The following is a 20,462-nucleotide window of genomic DNA, read 5'->3' on the forward strand; positions in this document are numbered from 1 at the left end:
ACGGTCTCAATTGGTTGCCCTGATTGGAATAGTGACGTTGTGATGTTTCTGCTAAAAATACACGTGGAGCGCACAGTACGGGGCTGCAGGATCAATTTTTCAATAGTCGAAAATAAAGACTCCAGAGTAGAGCATCAATGTCCGATCTGTCCACCCTGATCATCTGGGATTGTCGATGCTATGGATCGTACCTGCTGCAAGTCATAGCTGGACCCTCCCCCAATCCAGATCATGTTCACGATGTGCCTCGTGCGTCTGGTCATGCCCCATGCCCGTCAACTACCGTGATCCGCAGTTGGGATCATACATACAGGCGGATTTCAGGGGCTTCGGCGCCAAGATACCCACATGCTCGAAAGGCACAAAAAGGGGTATCTCGGCTGCGGAGTTCCATGTGCTCTCGAGGCACCAGTCTGCTAAATCCCGACTAACTCTGCTTAGCGGGGTTAGCCATCCATGGCGTTGGAAAACGAGGGCTCTAAGCTTCGACAACTGCCATCCAGCAGCGGCGTGATTGGAGTGGCTGCAACTGACGATGCTCCCCGGAGCGGGTCGGGGCAAATGGAACCGTCTTCAGGCCGACGATCACCTCCCGTTTCTCTGCCGTCCGATATTGCGTCGAAATGAAGCCCGCCTGGAGCCCGCCGCCCCACGCTTGAAAACCGGGATTTGTGGAGGATCAATATGGTTCTGAAAACTTCTTATCATGGGCCATTTCGCCCTCCCGCGTTGGGTCCCTCATGCGCAGACGCCGGGACTCTCTGATCTGACCACCTCTCACTCTTGTCTGCGCCTCCATGCGGCGACTGTAGCTCGTCCAGCCTCAGCAAAGGGCCCGCCATGGATTCCAGCGGCGATGGCGCCCACGTTGCCGATCGAGGACCCCAATTGATCACCGTTCTGTGGGTCATGACCGGGCTCTCGACTCTGACTGTCGCGTTGAGATTCGCGAGTCGCAGTATGCGCCGAAGCGTTGGGTGGGATGACTTTATGATGTTGTTTTCCCTGGTATGTGCAGTCGTTTGTGAGCTCACTATGGATGGATGGGTCTTGAAGGTTGACCGCTACCACAGCTCTGTTTCTATGGGTGGTCGATATCGCTCACCATTCTCGCGGTCGATGGAGGTCAACGCCACATGAAAGACTTGAAGCCCCTGGGCGAGGATGTGGTGACTCGCGTCTCTCTGATATATTGGACGGGGCAGGTCTTTGGAATCCTGGGCTTGGGTGCCGGCAAGATCTCCATTGCAGCCCTTCTGCTGGGCATCCTGGGGAACACGCGCTGGTTCTGGCACAAGACGTACCTGTGGACGTTTTGCATTATCCTCGTCATCCTGACGAGCATCGCCTGCGCCATCCTGACCATGACCCAATGTCATCCCGCCGCCGCGTTGTGGGACTCGAGAATCACAGGCGAATGTATCGACCCGAAGATCATGGCCGATTATGCCATCTTCACAGGATGTACGTCTGAAGAACCCAACAAGCCAACGGTACACTAATGTTGCACAGCGTACAACACATTCGTCGATGCCAGCCTCTCGCTGGTGCCGTCGTCCATCTTCTTCCGGCTGCAAATGACCCGGCAGGAGAAGGTGCAATTATCCATGGTCTTTGCCCTGAACATCCTGTGAGCCGATACCCACCATTGCAAGTATACAGCCGTCAAACTGACCATCGAACGCACAGGTCATCAATCTGCTCCGCCATCAAGACCTCCTATCTCCCCCAGCTTGCCGATCGCGTCGACATCACCTGGACCACTTTCTATATCTTCGTATGGACCACCAGCGAGCTGTTTGTGATTATATTCTGTGGCACGATCCCGACGCTGAAATCCGTCCTGGACTTTTTCCTTCGTGGGGCGAAATCAACGCGAGCAGACGACTCAGCGGGCTCCTGGTCGAAGAATGGGGCCTGGGGGAGCTCGTCGTCCCGGAGGAATCACAGCCGGAGGTCGGTGGATGTGGAGGAAGATACGACGGGCATCCTGCTTCATACTCCAGGGAGAGTCTGTGAGGATTATTCGGCGCCGGATTCGCTTCGGTCAGCCCTGAGTGGGCGGTCGTAGGATGAGCCATGAATGTTTCAGTCGTGATACCCGGCCTAGTGCCTTGAATAGAACTTAATGCCAGTCATCTGCTTATGCTTAATGCAATAATACCTTTTCAGCTAAACAATTGAAACTCTATCATGGTGTGCGACATATCTATCATCTTGGAGCCACGGGCCCGACACCAATGCAACAAAACAGATCGACAATATCAATCCATTACATACCCTATCGACTCGATCTGCGAAAACGAGGGACCCCGTTGGGGATGCGAGCTTGGGAGCAATGGGTGGCTGAGGGCAGATAGCCAATATCCACCGCATACTCGACACTCTTTTCGGTGGCCGCATAAACATCCTTTTTATCGAACAACAACTCTTCTGGCGGCTTGCACGCCTCCGAACTGAACTGCCAATGGTTCTCCTCTAACCAGTCCAGCACCGGGAGAAAGGGATGATCGAATGGTGCATTCTCAATGTCAGATTCGACAATCTCCAACCACTTCTCGTTGGGCACTGTCTGGATCTTGTTGCCGGTCTTTGCGCTGAGGATGTCACAAAAATGAGACAAATGGATACCATCTCTGCAGTCGATGACCTCTTGAACAGACTTTTCCCGACCAAGGATACTTTCAATGGCCAAGGATGCGATTTGGTCGACCCCGGCCACGGGCATATACCCCCCTCGCAATTCTTCACTGACCGTGCCAGTATGAAGAACAGTGTATGCCAGGCGCCAAAGAAAATCCTCCGTATGGGCGATTCCTTCCTTCTTGGTGCCCACGATAAACCCAGGTTGGATGATCTGGGCCCGGCGCATCGTCGCATTATTAATTCTGTCGAGATAAGCATTATACTCTTCCAGAACCAGCCGCGCAAGGAACTTAGTTTGGTCATATCCGCTCGCAAGCGACAGTTTCTCTGCGATGTCTTCCTTGGTCTCGTCTGGTGACGGAAGGTACCCACCGCCAATATATGTCAGTGAGCAAGGCGTGGGCATGGCCGAGATCGCTCTGAGGATCTCGACTGTGCTGTCGACGTTTGTCGGCTTCAAAGTGTCGAAGTCGTCCATCCAGTTCACCCGGGCACCGTTGTGGATTATGGCATCAATAGTGATATCTCCCGACCCTTTCAGCGTACGCCACAGCCTAGGTGTCAGTCCCAAGTTTGGTTTGCTCAGATCACCCCTCCATATGTCGATTCTAGAAGCAAACGCGTCTCGCCACCATCTTCCGATGATAGCCTGCTCCTTTACTCGTTCCAAGGCCTTTGCCTCGGTTTCAGCGCGAACAATACCAATAATGCGGCCCACGTCAGGGCACTGCAGAAGCGATCGCAATATTTGGCTCCCAAGGAAGCCTGTGATGGAGGTGCATAGTACTGTCAACTTGCGAGCCGGCGGGAACAGTTCGATCACAGGCTGCATTGCCTGTAGCTTGGTCAGAATATTGGTGCTTTGTGGTGAGGAGCCGACTGATCCGGCTTCCCCATTCATGACGAACGTTTCGATATCGCCAACGCTCATTCCCGGGCGTTGGAGATCTCTGACGGACATTGGGAAGCCCCAGTGTCGGCGAATATGACCCGCGAGATATGCCAAATGAACCGACGTTAGACCGACACTCGATAGCGGAAAGTCACGCTCTCGTAAATACTCAAGGCTTCCCTCTCCGTGATTATCAACCATGTCGATAATCGTATGACTGAGTTGGATGGATAAACTTCGCATAGGATCAATTTTCTTGGATTCCCTTGCGGCTGATCCTCCCGGACGGAATGAGATCAATTCAGAGGCCGTCATATCACGAAGCCGACGATGGAGGTCCTGCCGGTTAATCTTCTTGGATTCGGTCAGGGGCATTTTATCTATCGGAATGGCGATTGTTGGAATCATGTAACAGGGCAGCTTGTTCGATAGCTCGCCCCGAACATAGTCTGCAAGCGAGGTGCCAACATCAGCCTGCACTTCCATGAATGCAGCAATTTCTGCATCGTTTCCATTTCCGTCCGGCTGCGCGGCAATTACAGCCGATTTTGCCGTCGGGGGAAGGGTATTCAAAGACGACTCGATCTCCCCGAGTTCAATTCGTAGACCGCGGATCTTGACAAAACCGCTCTTTCTCCCGCGGAAGAGAATGGTTCCATCGTGGTCGTACTTGGCCAAGTCTCCCGTGCAGTATATCCGATCCTTTGAATTTCCAGAAAGATTCTGAATCCAAGACGGGGGTGACATGAACGAAGAGGCAGTCTTTTCGTTGCTATCCAGGTAGCCTTGTCCAATGTAAGGACCTTGTATGACTACCTCGCCTTCCACGCCAATCGGCTGTGGTTTCAGGACATTGGAAGGGTCGACAATCCAGCATGTAGCCCCAATTCCTCTGCCGACGTTTTTGGGGTTGTCCCCTTTCCTCATGCCCAGTTTGATTGTATCCCAAACCCCGGTCTCGGTTGTGCCATATACATTGCAAAGACGCACACGGTCTGACCAAACATCGACGATTTCAGAACTCGGGGCCTCACCACCAATATAAAGACTCTTAAGAGAGGGTACTTTACCGGAGTCCAGTTGACGAACAACCACGGGCGTCAAACTGGCATCAGTGACTCTCAGCTGGTGTATCACAGATCCTATGTCCTCCACTCGCTCTTCCGGCGAGGGCACGCATACTGTGCCTCCCACCACAAGGGGCGCGAATATCTCGCAGATGCTGGCATCGAACGTGAAGGATGCATATTGCAGAAATCGGGTTGCAGCCCCCAATCCGAACGAGTCGGCCACTTCAAGGAGACCTCCGGCCACTCCTGCCTGCGCATGAACTGCTCCCTTGGGTGTCCCCGTACTCCCCGAGGTAAACATAATATACGCGGATGCGTTAGGATTGTCGCTGATCTCCGAGCTCCAGTCTTCCGGGGCTTCCCCCTCTAGCAGGGCGTTGGCCGCGAGGACTTGAACGCCCTTGATTCGTTCCATTTGACTGTCATCGTCCACTATATAGCTGATGTGCGCTTTTTGAATGACATTGGTCGTTCGGTCTCTTGGCCAGTTTTGATCGATGGGAACATAGGCAGCACCAGCACGGAGGATTCCAATTATGATAATTATTGCGGCTGCAGACTTGTCCATACGAAACCCAACGTTGGTCCCAGGACGAACGCCCTTCTTACATAGTCTTTCGGCGACTAGGGCTGATTTCTTGCCTAGCTCTTCGTAGGATACATCCTTAGATGTGGTTGAAATAGCTGTCACATGTGGACGTGCTAGGTAATGATCGTTGATGAGCCGGTGAATCGTGTTCGGCCTCGCAAAGGCAGGTTTGACCACCCACTGTTTCAGCCGATCCATGTCGTACTTGGAGACGATGTCAACGCTTGAAAGCACTTGGGAGTAATTGTGGACCAAGCTGTATGCGGCCTTTTCCAAGCTATCAAGAATGCCACATAATCGGAATTCGGGGGGTCTCTCTGCATGAGAGCAGATATTCATGCTAACACACTCCCCTGAAAATCGGACCGTCAACGTCAGGGTAGGCTAAGAGCAGTCAGTCAGCAAGTTATATCACGTAGTAACAATTATTCGATACTTCCTTACCTTGACTAAATCCACCAACTGAGAAATGATATTTGAACCTTGATCCACGGGATCGCATTCGACAGAGGGCAAGAAGACCACCAAGAACTCATCGCGAATGTCTTGTATCTCCACGCATGGCAAATCGGCATTCAATTTGAGGATGGTTGATTGTGTTTCATGAATCGATTTGGACGTGTCAGGGTTGAAGGATGTATACGACACCGTCCTCGTCCCGTCCTTGGTATTAAGAACTTTCCCCCAGCCGGTCCTAGCCGTATTATAGTAACCATGGAGTACACAGACCCAAGAAGTAAGGATAATGCTCTCATGGTCATCGAATGGAAGGTCTAGAAGGGTAAGAGCATGACAGGCAGTATAGGAACGCGATCGCTCCTGCAAAATTCCTTTTTCATTGATGCAGGCGTTGGTGTGCGTCATGTCGGAAATGTTGGACATGAGGATATTGAAATCGAGAATCGGATGAAAATTGCATAGATATCTACTGATCGAGGGCCTTGGGGGCCTTCCGTAGTAGAGCTTTATACCTCCTTGGAACTCTACACCCGTGTTTATGACGCTTTAGTGGATACCATCCTGATTGGGATACTCACAGTGGCCAACATTCCGCAGAATTTAACCAGGAAAGCCATCAGATAGGGTTTCCAATAAGTAGAACCCGTGTTCTTTCTCCGGAGAAGTAGTTGGAACCCAGATCCATATCCCTTCGGGGGACGGCAAGGGTTTAATCCACCGCCTGCTGCAGCATACCCAATCAGTGACCCAAACTGCCTAATGAGTGACGGGACAGACCGCAGCTTGCCAAAAGCATTCAACCACAGAGTCATTCCGGAATGGATCTGGGGATCATGAGGCAATTACCGACGATCTATGCGGCAAGCAGATCCTAGCCGGTGCTGCCTTCGTCACCGAGATTAACTTCAGCCTCGATCAGAGATGCTAGCCAGGCACAAAAATAGTTCCTGATGGCAAATTGAGATCCGCCACTCCTATCAAAATCTGTCTTCTTCGGTTTCCACCGGCCTTACTGTCGTATGCGCAAAGCTAAAAGCGAGCAGGTTTATACTGATGTAGTTTGGATGCATGTGGATTATGGCGCAATATCTTGCAGGATTGGTTCAGAGATGGCTTGGCTGCGAACTGTAGGCGGATGTCGAACATCGGACGAAGATATTCTGAAGCAAGGCATAGATTCCACTTATTCTCGACTATCCACGCAATGCTATGAACAGACCAATGAAAGCCAGAGCAATTGCAGAAGGAACCTTAGCAAGCCTGATAATATCATCCATGGATGATCGCCTACTCCCTGTGCTCTAGGCGGTTCGGAAAAGAGACATATATGGTTCATGGCGTCGGCTGTAGGCGGACTCAAGCTTAAACAGGCAGTTCCTATGCATCATCAAGAATTTCAACGCAATGCAGAGATCCAGATTTGGGCGTTTAGTAGGGAAAGAAGGTTTGCAGCACACCGTGGCATCGGGTCTGTCCTATATGCCTGGGGGTCCCACAACAGTGTCAATATACTTTAACTATTTAAGTGAGGTCTTGCACTGGGTATGACAAGACGAACTGCTCAAATTTTTCTACAGATTCAAATCGGTGACTATGGCGTGTTCATTTCCCTCCAGTGGCACATCGCCACTCTGTGTGGCCAAGAAAATGAGAAAGTCGATGCAGAGAGATATTTTCCCGTCGAAAAACCTTGGAAGGTGTGTCTCTCCATCGGACGCTTTCCTTTCCCTAGTATCTTTAAATGCTTACTGACAGAGGTGATATGTCCCAGCTTCGTTACTACCAGCCATGATGCAGAGACCACGCTTATGGCCGCAGCCAATTTTCATAAAAACCAGGCATGTGTTGAGGAATATGCCTCCATATCGAAGTGAGCCATTCGTTGACTTTCTTGAACGATATACATGGCTAAAGACTGGTCTCCTAGATACCAACAGGAGTGTATCTCCATGCTTGCGGACCTATGGAGGAGACAGCCCAGTGACAATCCCTTTGGGACAGCGACGACAGGCTCCTCTGAGGCAGTCATGCTTGCTGGGTTGGCCATGAAACGTGCCTGCCAGGAGAGAAACGCATGCTTTGATCGACGACTGAATGTGGTCGTTGGTTCCAACGCCCATGCATGCGTCTTCAAGTTTGCTGCATACTTTGAGCTCGAAACAAGAGTTGTGCCTGTCACTGCTGGAAGTAACTATGTGTTTGATGCTGGAGAGCTGGAGGGTAAGCTCGATAGGGATACAGGTACCATTGCCCTATGTCTCCGCACTTCTACCGTTCTAATTTCCTCTTGTAGTTGGTGTCTTCCTTACTCTGGGAAGTACCTACACCGGCCACTACGATCCAGTCCTGGAAGTGTCTAAGCAACTGGACGACTACGAGGCCCGAACTGGAATCAGTTTGCCAATTCATGTGGATGCTGCCAGCGGAGGGTTTGTCGCCCCTTTTACTCCTGGGGCTGAGGATCTTGTCTGGTAAGGAGACAACTCCACCCGTTACACCGTCCCGGATGCCCTATCCTAACTTTGATGTAGGGACTTCCGAATCCGCCGCGTGCAATCTATCAATGCATCAGGCCACAAGTTTGGGTTTGCCCCCTGTGCGATCGGATGGCTCGTGTGGAGAGACATTTCTTGTCTTCCCTCTAGCCTTCTCATGGAATCAACCTATTTGCGTGGTGCACAGACAGCATTCACCCTGAGCTTCTCGAGGTCATGTTCCCCCGTAGTGGTACAATATCTGAACTTTCTTCACTTGGGGAGAGAAGGCTATACGAGGAAGGTTGAGTCCTTCCTCTCGTGTGCCGAACTGTGGAGTTGGCGTTTAGAACAGACGGGATATTTCACATGTGTGAGTCCGTTGTCACAATTGCGCGAGAGAAAGAACCATAGTGGCAGTCGGCATAGCCACATGAGTTGCCAGACCTGTTCTCCATATGATCCTGAACACCAATCTAGGCCGTCATTCGGACTCCCAATTATCGTCTTCGCACTTTCACCTGATTTTCGCGAAAGGTATCCGTGGGTGAGGCTAGAGGAGGTGGGAGATTTGATGTTTGAGCAAGGATTCGCGGTCCCTCGTAAGTTTCTACCATAAAAGCCGACCTCAGCCGAATATTGATCAGTATTCCAGATTATATACTCAAAGGGAGAGGGATGGATGAGGAAGACACCCATGTGCTGCGGATTGTAATCCGAGAGGACACGAGGTTAGAGATGGAATCTGTCTACACTGAGTTGGTGGAAATTGTACACAGCCTCAAGAATAAACAAGGCAAACAGTGAATCAGTTCCTCAGGGAACTAAGGCATATGCACGTTTGAATTTATGTTTGGCCCACTCCGTTGTATCCTCGTCTTCCAAATCCTATAACATCTTGCTTTCAACGGCTGTTCCATGTCAAACTAGCACGGATTTCACGAATAGTTCACTGTGTTTCCCTCTGCTCCGCGCCGGGGACACCATCAGCCGGAAGCCAGCTGCGTCTGTTCCTGCAGAAGAATTCCAGCCGAGGCTGTAATTTTATGCTATCGTCGAGAGTCCCACTGGTAATTGATACCATATTGCGACCCTGTGGCGAGTCACTGGATACGAATAGGTTTGATCCACATGCGCCACAAAAGGAACGCTTCAGGGACTGACCAGAGGCAGTTGCGCGGTCGTCGTAGGTTTTGATCGATTGTTGTCCGTCGGATACTTGGAGTTGCTATAACAGGTCAGGTTTGCGGTCAGCATATGGGTTGAGGATAGTACTCACGTCCTTTTCATATATGTAATTTGCCATAAAGACCGAGCCTGTCACTTTTTGGCAGCTGTCGCAGTGGCACAGCACGCTGTTCTTGGGATCTCCAGACACTGTATACTTCACCGCGCCACAAAGACAGGAGCCTCTGAACGTGGAACTCATCTTGCTAGGAGTTTGGATCAATAGATGCGATGATAATGTGGACAGGAAAGTTAGGTACTGCTGGAGATTAGTAGGCGTCGGTTAGACTGTCAGCTTGACTCATCAGAGGGGGATTTCTGTTGTTTCGTATCTCTTCCCCCGCTTTCTTTTCCTTTCCCTCTCTTTCCCGCCTTATGTACCATTTCTTAGTAATGAGCGCGGTTGTGGAATGATTGTGCACGATAGTGACCAACGTGACGACTCCAAAGGTCATATATAGCAGTTGACTCTCGATGCACTAGAATGATTTGAGTGACGACAGATTGCTGAGGATCGAAGCATGCGTGTCTTTAAATATGTATGACGCTCTCATATCACCTCCTGGATCCCTTCCTCGACTAAATAGCGTCCTGTTGATTGGATAATTAGATCTATCCTTCACTGGTGGAGGTACACCATTGTCCTCTCCACATGTCTTAGCAGGCTCTAATATCCGACGTCTATATATCAAGCTAAACCCCACGCATTTTCATCGACCATATGCAGGAAACCCCTGCAAGCCTGCTCGTAGTGAGAGTATAGGCCTTTTGTGGCGGAAATTGCCCGTCTCCAGTTAGAAGGCCGATCTACGTCTGTTCGTCAACACGCAATCCCCGCGTGGATGTCGTGATCATCCCAACAAAAACTCCAATCGCATCTCTTACATCTCTACCCCCCATCAGCTAGACCGGACAGTTATAAGTAGGATGTGCATTTTTCTGTGGCAGTTTTTATTATTGCAGGGAGGCCGGGCAATCATATTGACCTCTCTAAAAAGCACTCGGCCAAGAGCGCGGACTTGGGAGTCGAATACATTGATAGGACTAATCGTATAGCTTCATTGCACCATCCCACCCCCAGTGACCGGCAATCTAGATTGTTCATTGTGGGGATGTGCTTCGTACCGTGCCGAACTTCAAACACCGAAGCTCCCTGGGTGGTCCAGCAAAATGATATAAAAGCTTGTCGCCCTCCATAGTATGCGACGGAAAGGAGTAGACATCAACCACTTCGGACACAACATGGAGACACCACCAAAAGCGGATGAAGCAACAGCTTCCACCTCCGCCTTGTCTTCGACTGGATCTTCTGGCTTGGATGATAGCTACGATGTCTACGCGCAGAACAAAGACATCGTATACACTGCCGACGAGGGCAATAAGGTCCTTCGAAAGATCGATCTCCGTCTCATCCCGCTTCTAGTTGTTATATACATGCTTCAGGTAAGCTTTTAATACCGCGCAGTATCCGCTCGCAGTCTGAACGACAGGAAGTATCTGGACAAGAACAGTATCAACTTCGCATCGGTCTACGGTCTCAAAGAAGGGACGCACCTCAAAGGACAGGACTATTCGTGGCTAGGTATGTACTATAATATCATTCTAAAGATCCAGTCCATCTAACACATTGAAGGCTCCATATTCTACTTTGGGTATCTCGTCGCCCAATGGCCCGCGGGACTGGCGCTGCAAAAACTTCCCACAGGCAAGTTTCTTAGTATAACAACAATCGGTATGATAGCCCGTCCACGTCTGTGATCCTAGGCTGAGACTTACTACAGCATGGGGTGGCCTTCTCATGACAACCCCCGCATGCCACAATTTCGCCGGCATAGCGGCCAACCGCTTCCTTCTCGGAGCTATTGAAGCTGTCGTCAATCCGGGCTTCGTCCTGATGATGAGTATGTGGTACACATCAACTGAACAGCCACTGCGGCTCGAAGCGTACTACTGTACGAACGGTGTTGCGACCATGTTTGGCGGGTATGTCAGTGTCGTGGCTTTATCTCGACTCGTTGCTAATGACGTAGGTTGATTGGATATGCGGTCGGCCACATCACGACCGGGCTTCCAAGATGGATGTACGTCTTTCTTATCTTCGGTTCGGTCTCTGTCGCTGTCGGTACGATCGCCTTGCTACTTCTTCCCGATCTACCATCGACGGCAAAGTTTCTGTCCGAGAGAGAGAGGGCTATTGCCGTGGATCGCGTCGCAGTCAATAGACAGGGGGTCAAGAACCATCACTTCAAATGGTACCAGGTGTGGGAAGCTGCCAGAGACCCCAAGACATGGCTATTGTTTATCATGGCTGTTGGGGCGCAGGTTCCTAATTCTGCTCTTACCAGCGTATGTCTATAGTTCACTGCATTATTTGCAGCAGGTGGTCCCATATGCTAACTGTCGCCAGTTTACATCCATCGTCGTCGGATCATTCGGTTTTGATACGTTAGGCACCCAATATCTCCAGATCCCAGGCGGAGCGGTCCAGTTCCTGTCTCTACTCGCCGGCGGTTTCATTGCAACGAAATTCGGAGAAAGATTCCACGCACGCAGCATCTGCATGATTGTCGCCAATAGCATCTGCATCATCGGCGCCGGGCTGCTCGTTGGCCTTCCAGATTCCAACAAATGGGGACGCCTCGTCGCACTGTGGCTCTGCTATTTCCAGGGCCTTGGTTTCAGCATGAGCTTGACAATCGTCAGCTCCAACATCGCCGGATATACCAAGAAACAGGTCACGGGAGCGTTGCTTTTCACTGGGTACTGTGTTGGCAATATCATCGGCCCTCAGACTTTCAAGGGCAGCGAGGCACCTCGCTACCATAGCGCATATGTTGCGTCAGTCATTCCGAGTTGTAGGCCATGTATGCCAGTTGCTAATTCAGTGATAGAATGCTGGTTGGCTATGCTGTCAAGTTGACAGCCATTACGATTCTGTACATATACATGTACCGCGAAAACAAACGACGGGACCGTAATGCGCTATCTGCAAACGACAATGAGGGTGTTGGGAATGGCGTGGAGAATGGGATGCACGTAAGTACCAGTTCTAGAGTGGTCAGGGGTATATGCTGACCTTGCATGCAGGACCAAACAGAACTTGAGAATAAGCATTTCCGATATGTTTTATAGTGTGTGTTTGCACCCATTGTCATGGTTTGAGATACATTAATGAAGGATACGATGCACACTCCATGGTGATCATACGTTGCTAGTTGTTGTCTTTCAGGGTCTTGAAGATGAAGCAACTTCAACAATTCTTTGTTCACCTTGTTTGACTGCCAGGTTGGTTTGTGTGTTTCATTCTTTTGGGACCTGTTTAGATCGAACACCGTCCTCTTCGGTAATCTGTAGATGCACAAAGAGCCCTTCATAAACATCAATCTTTGTCTTCGGAAAATGGTATAACACCCATCCAAATATATTCAGGCCGAGACATCGAGATAGCGGAAGGTGTCAGGGCCACCTTTCTGAAAACATGTATTCTTGGGTCCGTTATCGGTTCTGTTACTTGCTTGGAACACTGTATATACAGTGTTTCTTCATGAATGTTGTACTTCCATGCAAGTAATTCCCACGTCCCATTGAGCCTATTCATTATCTCTTCACAGCTCAACAATGAGTTGCGCTTTGTTTCTATAATTGTGGTATATCATTATCCTGAGGCCATGTGTTTCTCTTCAAACATATACATGCCGTCAACCCCGTTCTCTCCAGTAGTGAATAAAGACCACCGCGTCTGATATAAATATCGCCACAGGACGGCCCATCCCAATATGCTTTATAGCAAAGTCTTGAAGATCCTTCTTATACATCCTTTACGTCTGACGTTTGCGTTCAATCGACCTGTCTGACCCCGACAACAGCACATAATGCCCGGTCGAGGCCGCAAATACCGTCCGGCAAAGAAGCCAAAAGACATCTGGGGCTGGCTCCGCATCCCGTTGACCAGAGTCACAAAGGACACCATCATGAACAACCTGTTGCTTGGTTTGCACCGAGGCGATCTCCTGCGGCGAGACCTGAGGTACAAACGCAATCAGCGCGACGTGAACCGCTTTATTACCCAGCAGATCTCCCATATGCCGCGGCCTCTAAGAGATCGTTATAATAAACAGCCGGAGGAGATGCTCCGTCGCTTCAGAATGGCCATCAGCAAAGCAAAACGCAACTTTACGCCCCCAAAGCGACGGAGCATGTCTCCGGTCGACCGACAGGAGTTTGCTCTCGATGAGCTCGTCCACGTCTATGCGTCTGGGGAGAACCCACACCTACAGCGTCCGCAGTCCTTCATGCTGAGCGCAATAACCCGTGCGCCTGAGGAGATCGCGAGGGCGGCGAGAGGCTGGGTTCCGTATTCCATGCTGGACTTCCATGCCTTTGAGAGCTTCTTGGTTCCTTTGGGCTATGATCCGCCATTCCATGAGGTTTACTACCATGTTCCTGATGCAGAGGGGCCTGAGAGTACAGTGGTCGTCTCGGATGTTGAACATATCACGGCAGCGGTGGTGCTCAGGCAGCTGCATCAGCTTCCTGTGGAGTTCTTTTTGCGTCCGCGGACATCCGGTATGGTTCAGTTCTTTTTGAATGCTGAGAATGACGCTGACTTGTTTGACTTGCTTTAGATTCTATTCCCGTCTCAGAACAGTCCACGATTATACTGAGCGACGCTTCATCTCCTGAGCCATTGCCCCCGCGCAGCCCTGAACTCGACTCCGGATCAGAGACATTGGGACAGGAACATGGGAGTCCAGACCCTGAGGACCAGGAAAACATGCGTAAGAGCAAATCCTTTCTCTACTTGCCACCACGGACCGATACTAACCATGTAACAGAAGTATCGCCGAGGCATATGGAGACTGTTGCCTCACTCACCGTCAAGGGGAAGTGGATGCACTGGCCCCAACCGAAATACCCTGCGAACCAAGTCGCCAACGACATTATCTCGCTCGCTCATACAGACATCACGACGCTAGAGGTTGACTGCATCGTGACCGGGATTAGTGAGCCCCGTGGCCAGGGTGGCTTGGATGGAGCCGTCCATGCTGCCGCGGGCCCGCGTCTCCTGGACGCATGCAATGACCTGGGGAAGTGCTGGGTTGAAGAGGTGCAGGTCACCGACGCCTACAACCTACCGTGCAAGAAGGTGATTCATACTGTGAGTCCTCCTTATGCGGATGGCAGCGCGGATAGTAAATGGCTGCTGCGGGCGTGCTATCGGCGATGTCTGGAGATTGCTATCGAGGGTGGAATGCGGACGATTGCATTTCCTGCTCTGAGCACAGGCAGCAAGGGCTTCAAGAGTTATGAAGCGGCAACGGCTGCTCTGGAAGAAGTGCGTTGCTTCCTTGATGAACCGGGGCATCTGCTCCGGTTCGATAAGATTATCTTTTGCAACATCCATCAGCAGGACATGGAGGTTTATGTGGCTTTTACTGGGTGAGTCTATTCCTGCTTCTGTTTTTGATTCTGACATTTCGCTAACGGTGTGATAAGGCAATTCTTCCCGTTGGTACCGATATCTGTTGGTTCTCGTGCCTCTGGAGCAGGCTCGCCTACGCCTACATCGGCACCGGATTCCGCCGTCGCGTTGACTGGTCCGCCGGAAGATTCGTCTTGACGTGTTTTGCTCTGTCTACTATACTGTTGAACGAATACCACTATACCACCAAGAGTGCCAAGACACATGGAGTTGCCGACGATAGAATGTCTTGCCGAGTATCTGATTGTTCATGTCCTCTAATGAGTTATGTTGCGTACACCGAGTTGTATTTCTACCTAGATTTCATGTGCCATCTTATGTGATAATTGCTTTTGTCAATTGATGTGACGATACATGATCGGACGTCGATAACCAACTATGCCCCATTATCAGTCGGAAGGATCCGATATCAACACCCCCGCACAGATAGACAGACATCGGAGCGATCAGCCCGTCACGATTCCTGCATTGTCCGTTTCCATTACCAACTGTCATTGGATGGTCCTCAGGCTCCAGGAGTGTATCTCCTCTGATTTCCCTTTTGGGACGTCTAGGAGCGCACAAACGCCTCCACCCAGAGCCGAGTACATATATCTTACCCCGCCGAGTATCTAATTGGAATCATTCTTCAACATATCGATCTGACAGCCTAATATAATGTTATCTCTCTGGTGTTTGGGCATCGTTGGTCTTGGGGTATTCCTCTTTCGGTCACTGTCTTCGCCAGTTGCAAAGGTCCCCGGTCCATGGTATACACTTTTCACAGGGCTGGTCATCAAGTACTATGAGTTTACTGCGACGCGACGTGTCTTCATTCATGATCTCCATAAACGATATGGACCGGTCGTGCGTATAGCGCCGAATGAAGTGTCTTTTGCCAGCCTGGAGGCTATTCGCGAGATATACGCTTCTGGCGGAAGTGGGTACGACAAGACGGAATATTATGACTTGTTCCGGCAGTTCAATATCAAGTAGGTGACCGACACGAAGTCTTCCTGATAGCATTCTTACCCAGTCCGCAGAACAATGTTCTCGACCTTGGACAAACACACAGTAGGCATTGTCGTTCATTCCTTGACACGTGGTTACTTACTTCACGCAGCACAGTCGACGCAAACGAGAGCTCGCCGATCGATATGCGATGACCAATATTCTGCGCGAGATTCATGTCTCTGCGATCCGCGAAAGGGCAGAGGCTTTTGTCGCCAAGTGCGCTGCGATAGCAAAGAGCATAGACGTTTATGTAGGTCGTACCGCGTCTGACTGTCGCATTGAAGTATATTCTAATCGGCCCAGGTGTATCTACATTGCTACGCTCTCGATGGTGTCACCAACTTCATGTTCAGTCCGGGTGGTCTTCGATCATTGGATCGAGCCGAGGACTTTGCGATAATGGAGGAGTTGACATACCACCAAAGTTTGCAGAGTGCGTGCTTCAACTATTGTTTGAGCTTTAGCTAACTTAATATAGAGAACCTTGTGCACTACTACCTCCCCAGTATCGTGCCATATCTTCCGTCTTTTCTCATCCCCCGACGATCCCCTTTAACCAACGACTATGTCATGACAATGACGAACCAGGCACAACCCGAACCACACAGCTTAATCTCACGACTCGCGCGACCAGATTCTCCCTTGAGTTCCCTAGAAGCAGCGGCCGAGTGCAAGGATCATATGGCGGCCGGCATTGACACCACGGGCGACGGCCTATGCTTCCTGATATGGGAGCTGTCCCAGCCGCAGAACATGCGGATCCAGGACCGCCTATATGAGGAATTGCAGAGCGTTCCGAGCGACACTCCTCTTGACAAACTTCCCTACCTCGATGCCGTGATCAAAGAGGGCCTGCGATGCTTCCCGCCCATCCCCATGTCGTTCCCGCGATACGTGCCAGCGGGCGGGCGCACCATCGATGGATACTTTCTCCCGCAGGATACCATTGTCAGCTGTCAGCCATACACGGTGCATCGTCTCCATGAAGATATCTTTCCCGATCCGGATCGGTTCTACCCAGAAAGATGGTTGGAGGAAAAGGGGGCAGCTGAACGGAATCGACTGTTCTTTGCATTTGGCACGGGAGGGAGAGGCTGCACGGGAAGGAAGTAAGTTTGTAGACCTGATAGTGGTGATCCATGCACTAACGTGAGCAGTTTGGCCATGGTCGAGATGAGGGTGCTGCTGCAGGCGGTTTATTCTCGGTTCCGGACGACCGTGGCGTCGGATATGACGGGATGTATGGATATTGATGATCAGATCATCTCATCTCGGCCGAAGGATCAGACGTGCAGGTTGGATTTTGCACGACGCGAGTGACTAGTCAATATTGTGGCAGAGATGGTTGAAATTACGGAGTGGCGTCGATAGTCGCTATAGACGGCTATACGAGCCGGCGTGGATGTAGACCTATCTGAGCAGTCAGTCAGGTACGGGTTTACATAATGACGTAATAATCAGCCCACCCCTGCCAGCTAGCTATCCAATCGAGCAATAGACAACGGTTATTACCAAACGAGTGAATGTTATAGGGGAAGTATACTCGACCAGAAATGGAATGTTCTTTCAAATGTATACTAGGTTCTCGAGATTACAACTTGTTTTCTGCACACTATATAGGGCCCCATTAGTGTTTTCACGCGTTTGGTGGTCTAGCGGTCACTTTTGCATCTCACGGAAAGTCGAATCGCCGACGAACTCTTCATGCTCCTCTTCTTCGAGATCGTTCCTCCAACACAAGCCAGCACTCTCCGGCCTGTGGAAATCTGGATCAAGATCCTCGTCCGCAGCCCCGCTCATAGCCAGTATCCTATGCAGATTCCACTGGAGCTGCAGTAATTTGACCGATGGGGAGGGAGGTTCACCGGATCCGTTATATGGAAAGTGAGGATATCCCCAGTCCGAATCGTCTCGTCGGTTGCTAGGTTGAATAACGTAGCAAAAGGTATACTGTCGTTGGTACTCGAGGTAAGATCGGGGGGAATGGCCGACGGAAGTCGGCGGGTTGGTTGGCTTTTTTTATAATCCATTATAGATAGTCAGAAGAACCTCTGTTACCCCAGATACAAACCACATAGGGCCGGCCCCATTACCTAGGTAGTGTGTTCGCACGTTTGTTGGCCCAGCGGTCATCCTACATCTGACAACTCCACGGTCAGGGCTGTTTGGTTTGGTCATCGCTCAGCTGAAGTGGGTATACAGCCCAACTGGCTGCCAAGGGAATCAGGGTAAAAGTGCGCGACTTCTAATGGTTCCTTCAACCCGGTGATCAAGCAAGTAGGCGTCTCGTTCTTCGCACTATGGGGAATTAGTGGATCGTTCGGACGCTTTTAAACAGTTTAAGCTCACTAGTTTCCTGGTATTTTCGCTGGGTGTCACGTCAATGGAATCAACGTCCCAGATCCGATTATCTTCCGGTCACTCTCGCTCTCAGTATCTGGTGACTTCTCTGGGCGGGCGCACCCTGTTGTCGTTAGCTCAAAGTTGATGTCAGTAAGGGCACGGTGCTTACAGTCCGTCAGCAAGCCCGCGATGTTCGCAGACCTAAGCAGACTTTTGAAACAGGTGCGAAAAGCCGTCAAACCAGATAGAGACCATACAGGTGCCTATTAGTGCGTTCACACTTTTGATGGCCTAGTGGTCAATTTGCATTTGACAAGTTCCACCTTCGATGAGACGGGTGATATGACTCTGAAGCACCTCGATATCGGCGTGTGGATCGAGGAGAGCGAAGGGAGGAGAAGGAGGAAGTGAGAGGTCTTCTTTTATAGAGTAGATTAAGGAGATGGAAGCAAGTTGGTACTATGTTCGCGGTTGTATACAATCTTGTTAGGGATGACGAAGGTCGTTCCACTTTGTCTGAAGAAAGTACTCGATTCATTCACGACTTTCAAGACTACCTCGAAGCTAGGTGGCGCTTACTCATGAGGCGCAGTGACTCTGTATAGATTGTTCTTCACGCCGGGATTGCCGGAACGGGCAATTGGCTGGACCCCCCCCCCCCCCATGGCACCACCTCGAGAAGGATTGACCACCATCACCCCATGCGGAGACATCATTCACACTTACTATGGGGAATCCATCTCTCCGCGGAGATTGTGAATATTCTCCAGACGATGCGTGTAACTTTGCGGCCTTTTTTTTAGCTCTGGTTGACGTCACTTACTTACCCCTGTGCGACTATTAAATCATCATCCAACCCGGCATCTCTGAACGTTCATCTCTCCCATCCTCATAATAAACAACACTGTTACTCCTCAAAATGCTGTCGGGTCTGTTCCTGCGACGCGCAACACGCGCAGCGCCGCGTCTCCTCCGTCGGACCTACGCATCGACAAGCCTGACCCCCCAGCAGAAAGAAATCGTCAAGGCCACGATCCCAGCGCTGGAGAAACATGGCGTCGAAATCACCTCCCTCTTCTACAAGAACATGCTCGCCAAACACCCCGAACTCCACAACATCTTCAATACCGCCCATCAGGCCACGGGCGAGCAGCCCGCCGCCCTGGCCCACGCCGTCTGGGCCTACGCCAGCAACATCGACCACCCCGAGGCCCTCGCGACTGCCGTCTCCCGCATCGGCCACAAACACGCCAGTCTAGGCGTCACGGCGGACCAGTACCCCATCGTCGGGGAGCATCTCCTGGCGGCGATCAAGGAAGTCCTCGGCGACGCCGTCACGCCGCCCGTCGTCGACGCATGGACCGCGGCCTACCAGCAATTGGCCGAGATCTTCATCAACTTTGAAGCCGGGCTGTACCACCAAGCCGTCGACACCCCCGGCGGCTGGGCGGGCTGGCGTAAGTTCGTCATCTCGAAGAAAGTCCCCGAGAGCGACGAGATCATCTCCTTCCACCTCACCCCCGTCGACGGCGGCAAGCTGCCCACCTTCAAGCCGGGCCAATTCGTCAGCGTCCGCGTGTACGTCCCCGAGCTCGGCGCCTACCAGCCGCGCCAGTACAGCCTGTCCGACGTGCCGAACGGCGAGCGCTTCCAGATCTCCGTGAAGCGGGAGTTTGCGTCTGGGGTTCGACCGGCCGGTCGCATCTCGAACGTGCTGCACGAGTCGCTGCCCGAGGGCGCGGAGGTGGAGATCAGCATGCCGTTTGGTGATTTCGTCCTGGACATCAATGCCACCACCCCCGTCGTCCTGATGAGCGGCGGCGTCGGGCTGACCCCCATGATGTCCATGTTGAAGTCCATCACGAATCTGTCCAAGTCGCGGCCCGTCGTGTTTGTGCACGCCGTGCGGAATGGACGTGTGCATGCGATGAAGGACACCTTGGCCAAGATCATGGCGGAGAACCCCCAGGTCAGCAGAGCCGTCTTCTACGAGCATGCGGCGCCCGAGGACAAGCAGGGGGTGGACTACGACTACGTCGGACGCGTGGAGCTCCCTAAGATCAAGGATAAAGTGTTACTTCCTGATGCAGATTATTACATCTGTGGACCGTTGCCGTTTATGAAAGCGCAGAGTCAAGACTTGCAGAAGATGGGCGTGCCCGAGGATAAGATCCATATGGAGGTCTTTGGGTCGCCGAGTTAGAGTGCATCTGAAACACATTATATATTAGCAAACGGTTATGAAAGCATAGGTATATTGATAGCTAGCGTGCATATAGTACACTAT

The 20,462-nt window shown here is 51.2% G+C and overlaps 7 protein-coding genes across 7 annotated transcripts; 6 read left to right on the forward strand and 1 right to left on the reverse strand.

Annotated features, from left to right (window-relative positions):
* Window positions 1-840: 840 nt before the first annotated feature.
* Window positions 841-1,634, forward strand: ATEG_07893 (uncharacterized protein; the record flags this gene model as incomplete). Its single annotated transcript, XM_001216514.1, has 3 exons — window positions 841-1,008; window positions 1,074-1,464; window positions 1,513-1,634. The coding sequence occupies 3 exons, from the start codon at window positions 841-843 to the stop codon at window positions 1,632-1,634; spliced, it is 681 nt and encodes a 226-aa protein (XP_001216514.1).
* A 647-nt stretch (window positions 1,635-2,281) lies between these two features.
* Window positions 2,282-6,079, reverse strand: ATEG_07894 (uncharacterized protein; the record flags this gene model as incomplete). Its single annotated transcript, XM_001216515.1, has 2 exons — window positions 2,282-5,581; window positions 5,642-6,079. The coding sequence occupies 2 exons, from the start codon at window positions 6,077-6,079 to the stop codon at window positions 2,282-2,284; spliced, it is 3,738 nt and encodes a 1,245-aa protein (XP_001216515.1).
* A 1,481-nt stretch (window positions 6,080-7,560) lies between these two features.
* Window positions 7,561-8,131, forward strand: ATEG_07895 (uncharacterized protein; the record flags this gene model as incomplete). The annotated part of the gene is made up of 2 exons (XM_001216516.1): window positions 7,561-7,876; window positions 7,950-8,131. The coding sequence occupies 2 exons, from the start codon at window positions 7,561-7,563 to the stop codon at window positions 8,129-8,131; spliced, it is 498 nt and encodes a 165-aa protein (XP_001216516.1).
* A 2,468-nt stretch (window positions 8,132-10,599) lies between these two features.
* Window positions 10,600-12,489, forward strand: ATEG_07896 (putative MFS transporter; the record flags this gene model as incomplete). Its single annotated transcript, XM_001216517.1, has 8 exons — window positions 10,600-10,800; window positions 10,852-10,939; window positions 10,991-11,089; window positions 11,139-11,340; window positions 11,388-11,703; window positions 11,765-12,195; window positions 12,249-12,393; window positions 12,445-12,489. The coding sequence occupies 8 exons, from the start codon at window positions 10,600-10,602 to the stop codon at window positions 12,487-12,489; spliced, it is 1,527 nt and encodes a 508-aa protein (XP_001216517.1).
* Window positions 12,490-13,229: 740 nt separating this feature from the next.
* Window positions 13,230-14,977, forward strand: ATEG_07897 (uncharacterized protein; the record flags this gene model as incomplete). Its single annotated transcript, XM_001216518.1, has 4 exons — window positions 13,230-13,923; window positions 13,983-14,135; window positions 14,193-14,796; window positions 14,854-14,977. The coding sequence occupies 4 exons, from the start codon at window positions 13,230-13,232 to the stop codon at window positions 14,975-14,977; spliced, it is 1,575 nt and encodes a 524-aa protein (XP_001216518.1).
* A 519-nt stretch (window positions 14,978-15,496) lies between these two features.
* On the forward strand, window positions 15,497-17,152 carry ATEG_07898 (cytochrome P450; the record flags this gene model as incomplete). The annotated part of the gene is made up of 5 exons (XM_001216519.1): window positions 15,497-15,810; window positions 15,947-16,082; window positions 16,136-16,265; window positions 16,311-16,941; window positions 16,990-17,152. 5 exons carry the CDS (start codon window positions 15,497-15,499, stop codon window positions 17,150-17,152), a joined length of 1,374 nt encoding a protein of 457 aa, XP_001216519.1.
* A 1,942-nt stretch (window positions 17,153-19,094) lies between these two features.
* ATEG_07899 (NO-inducible flavohemoprotein) lies at window positions 19,095-20,378 on the forward strand (the record flags this gene model as incomplete). Its single annotated transcript, XM_001216520.1, has 1 exon — window positions 19,095-20,378. One exon carries the CDS (start codon window positions 19,095-19,097, stop codon window positions 20,376-20,378), a length of 1,284 nt encoding a protein of 427 aa, XP_001216520.1.
* Window positions 20,379-20,462: the final 84 nt, after the last annotated feature.

This window comes from Aspergillus terreus, genomic scaffold (genome assembly GCF_000149615.1).
Source record: "Aspergillus terreus NIH2624 scaffold_11 genomic scaffold, whole genome shotgun sequence".
In the NCBI taxonomy this organism is placed as follows: domain Eukaryota; kingdom Fungi; phylum Ascomycota; class Eurotiomycetes; order Eurotiales; family Aspergillaceae; genus Aspergillus; species Aspergillus terreus.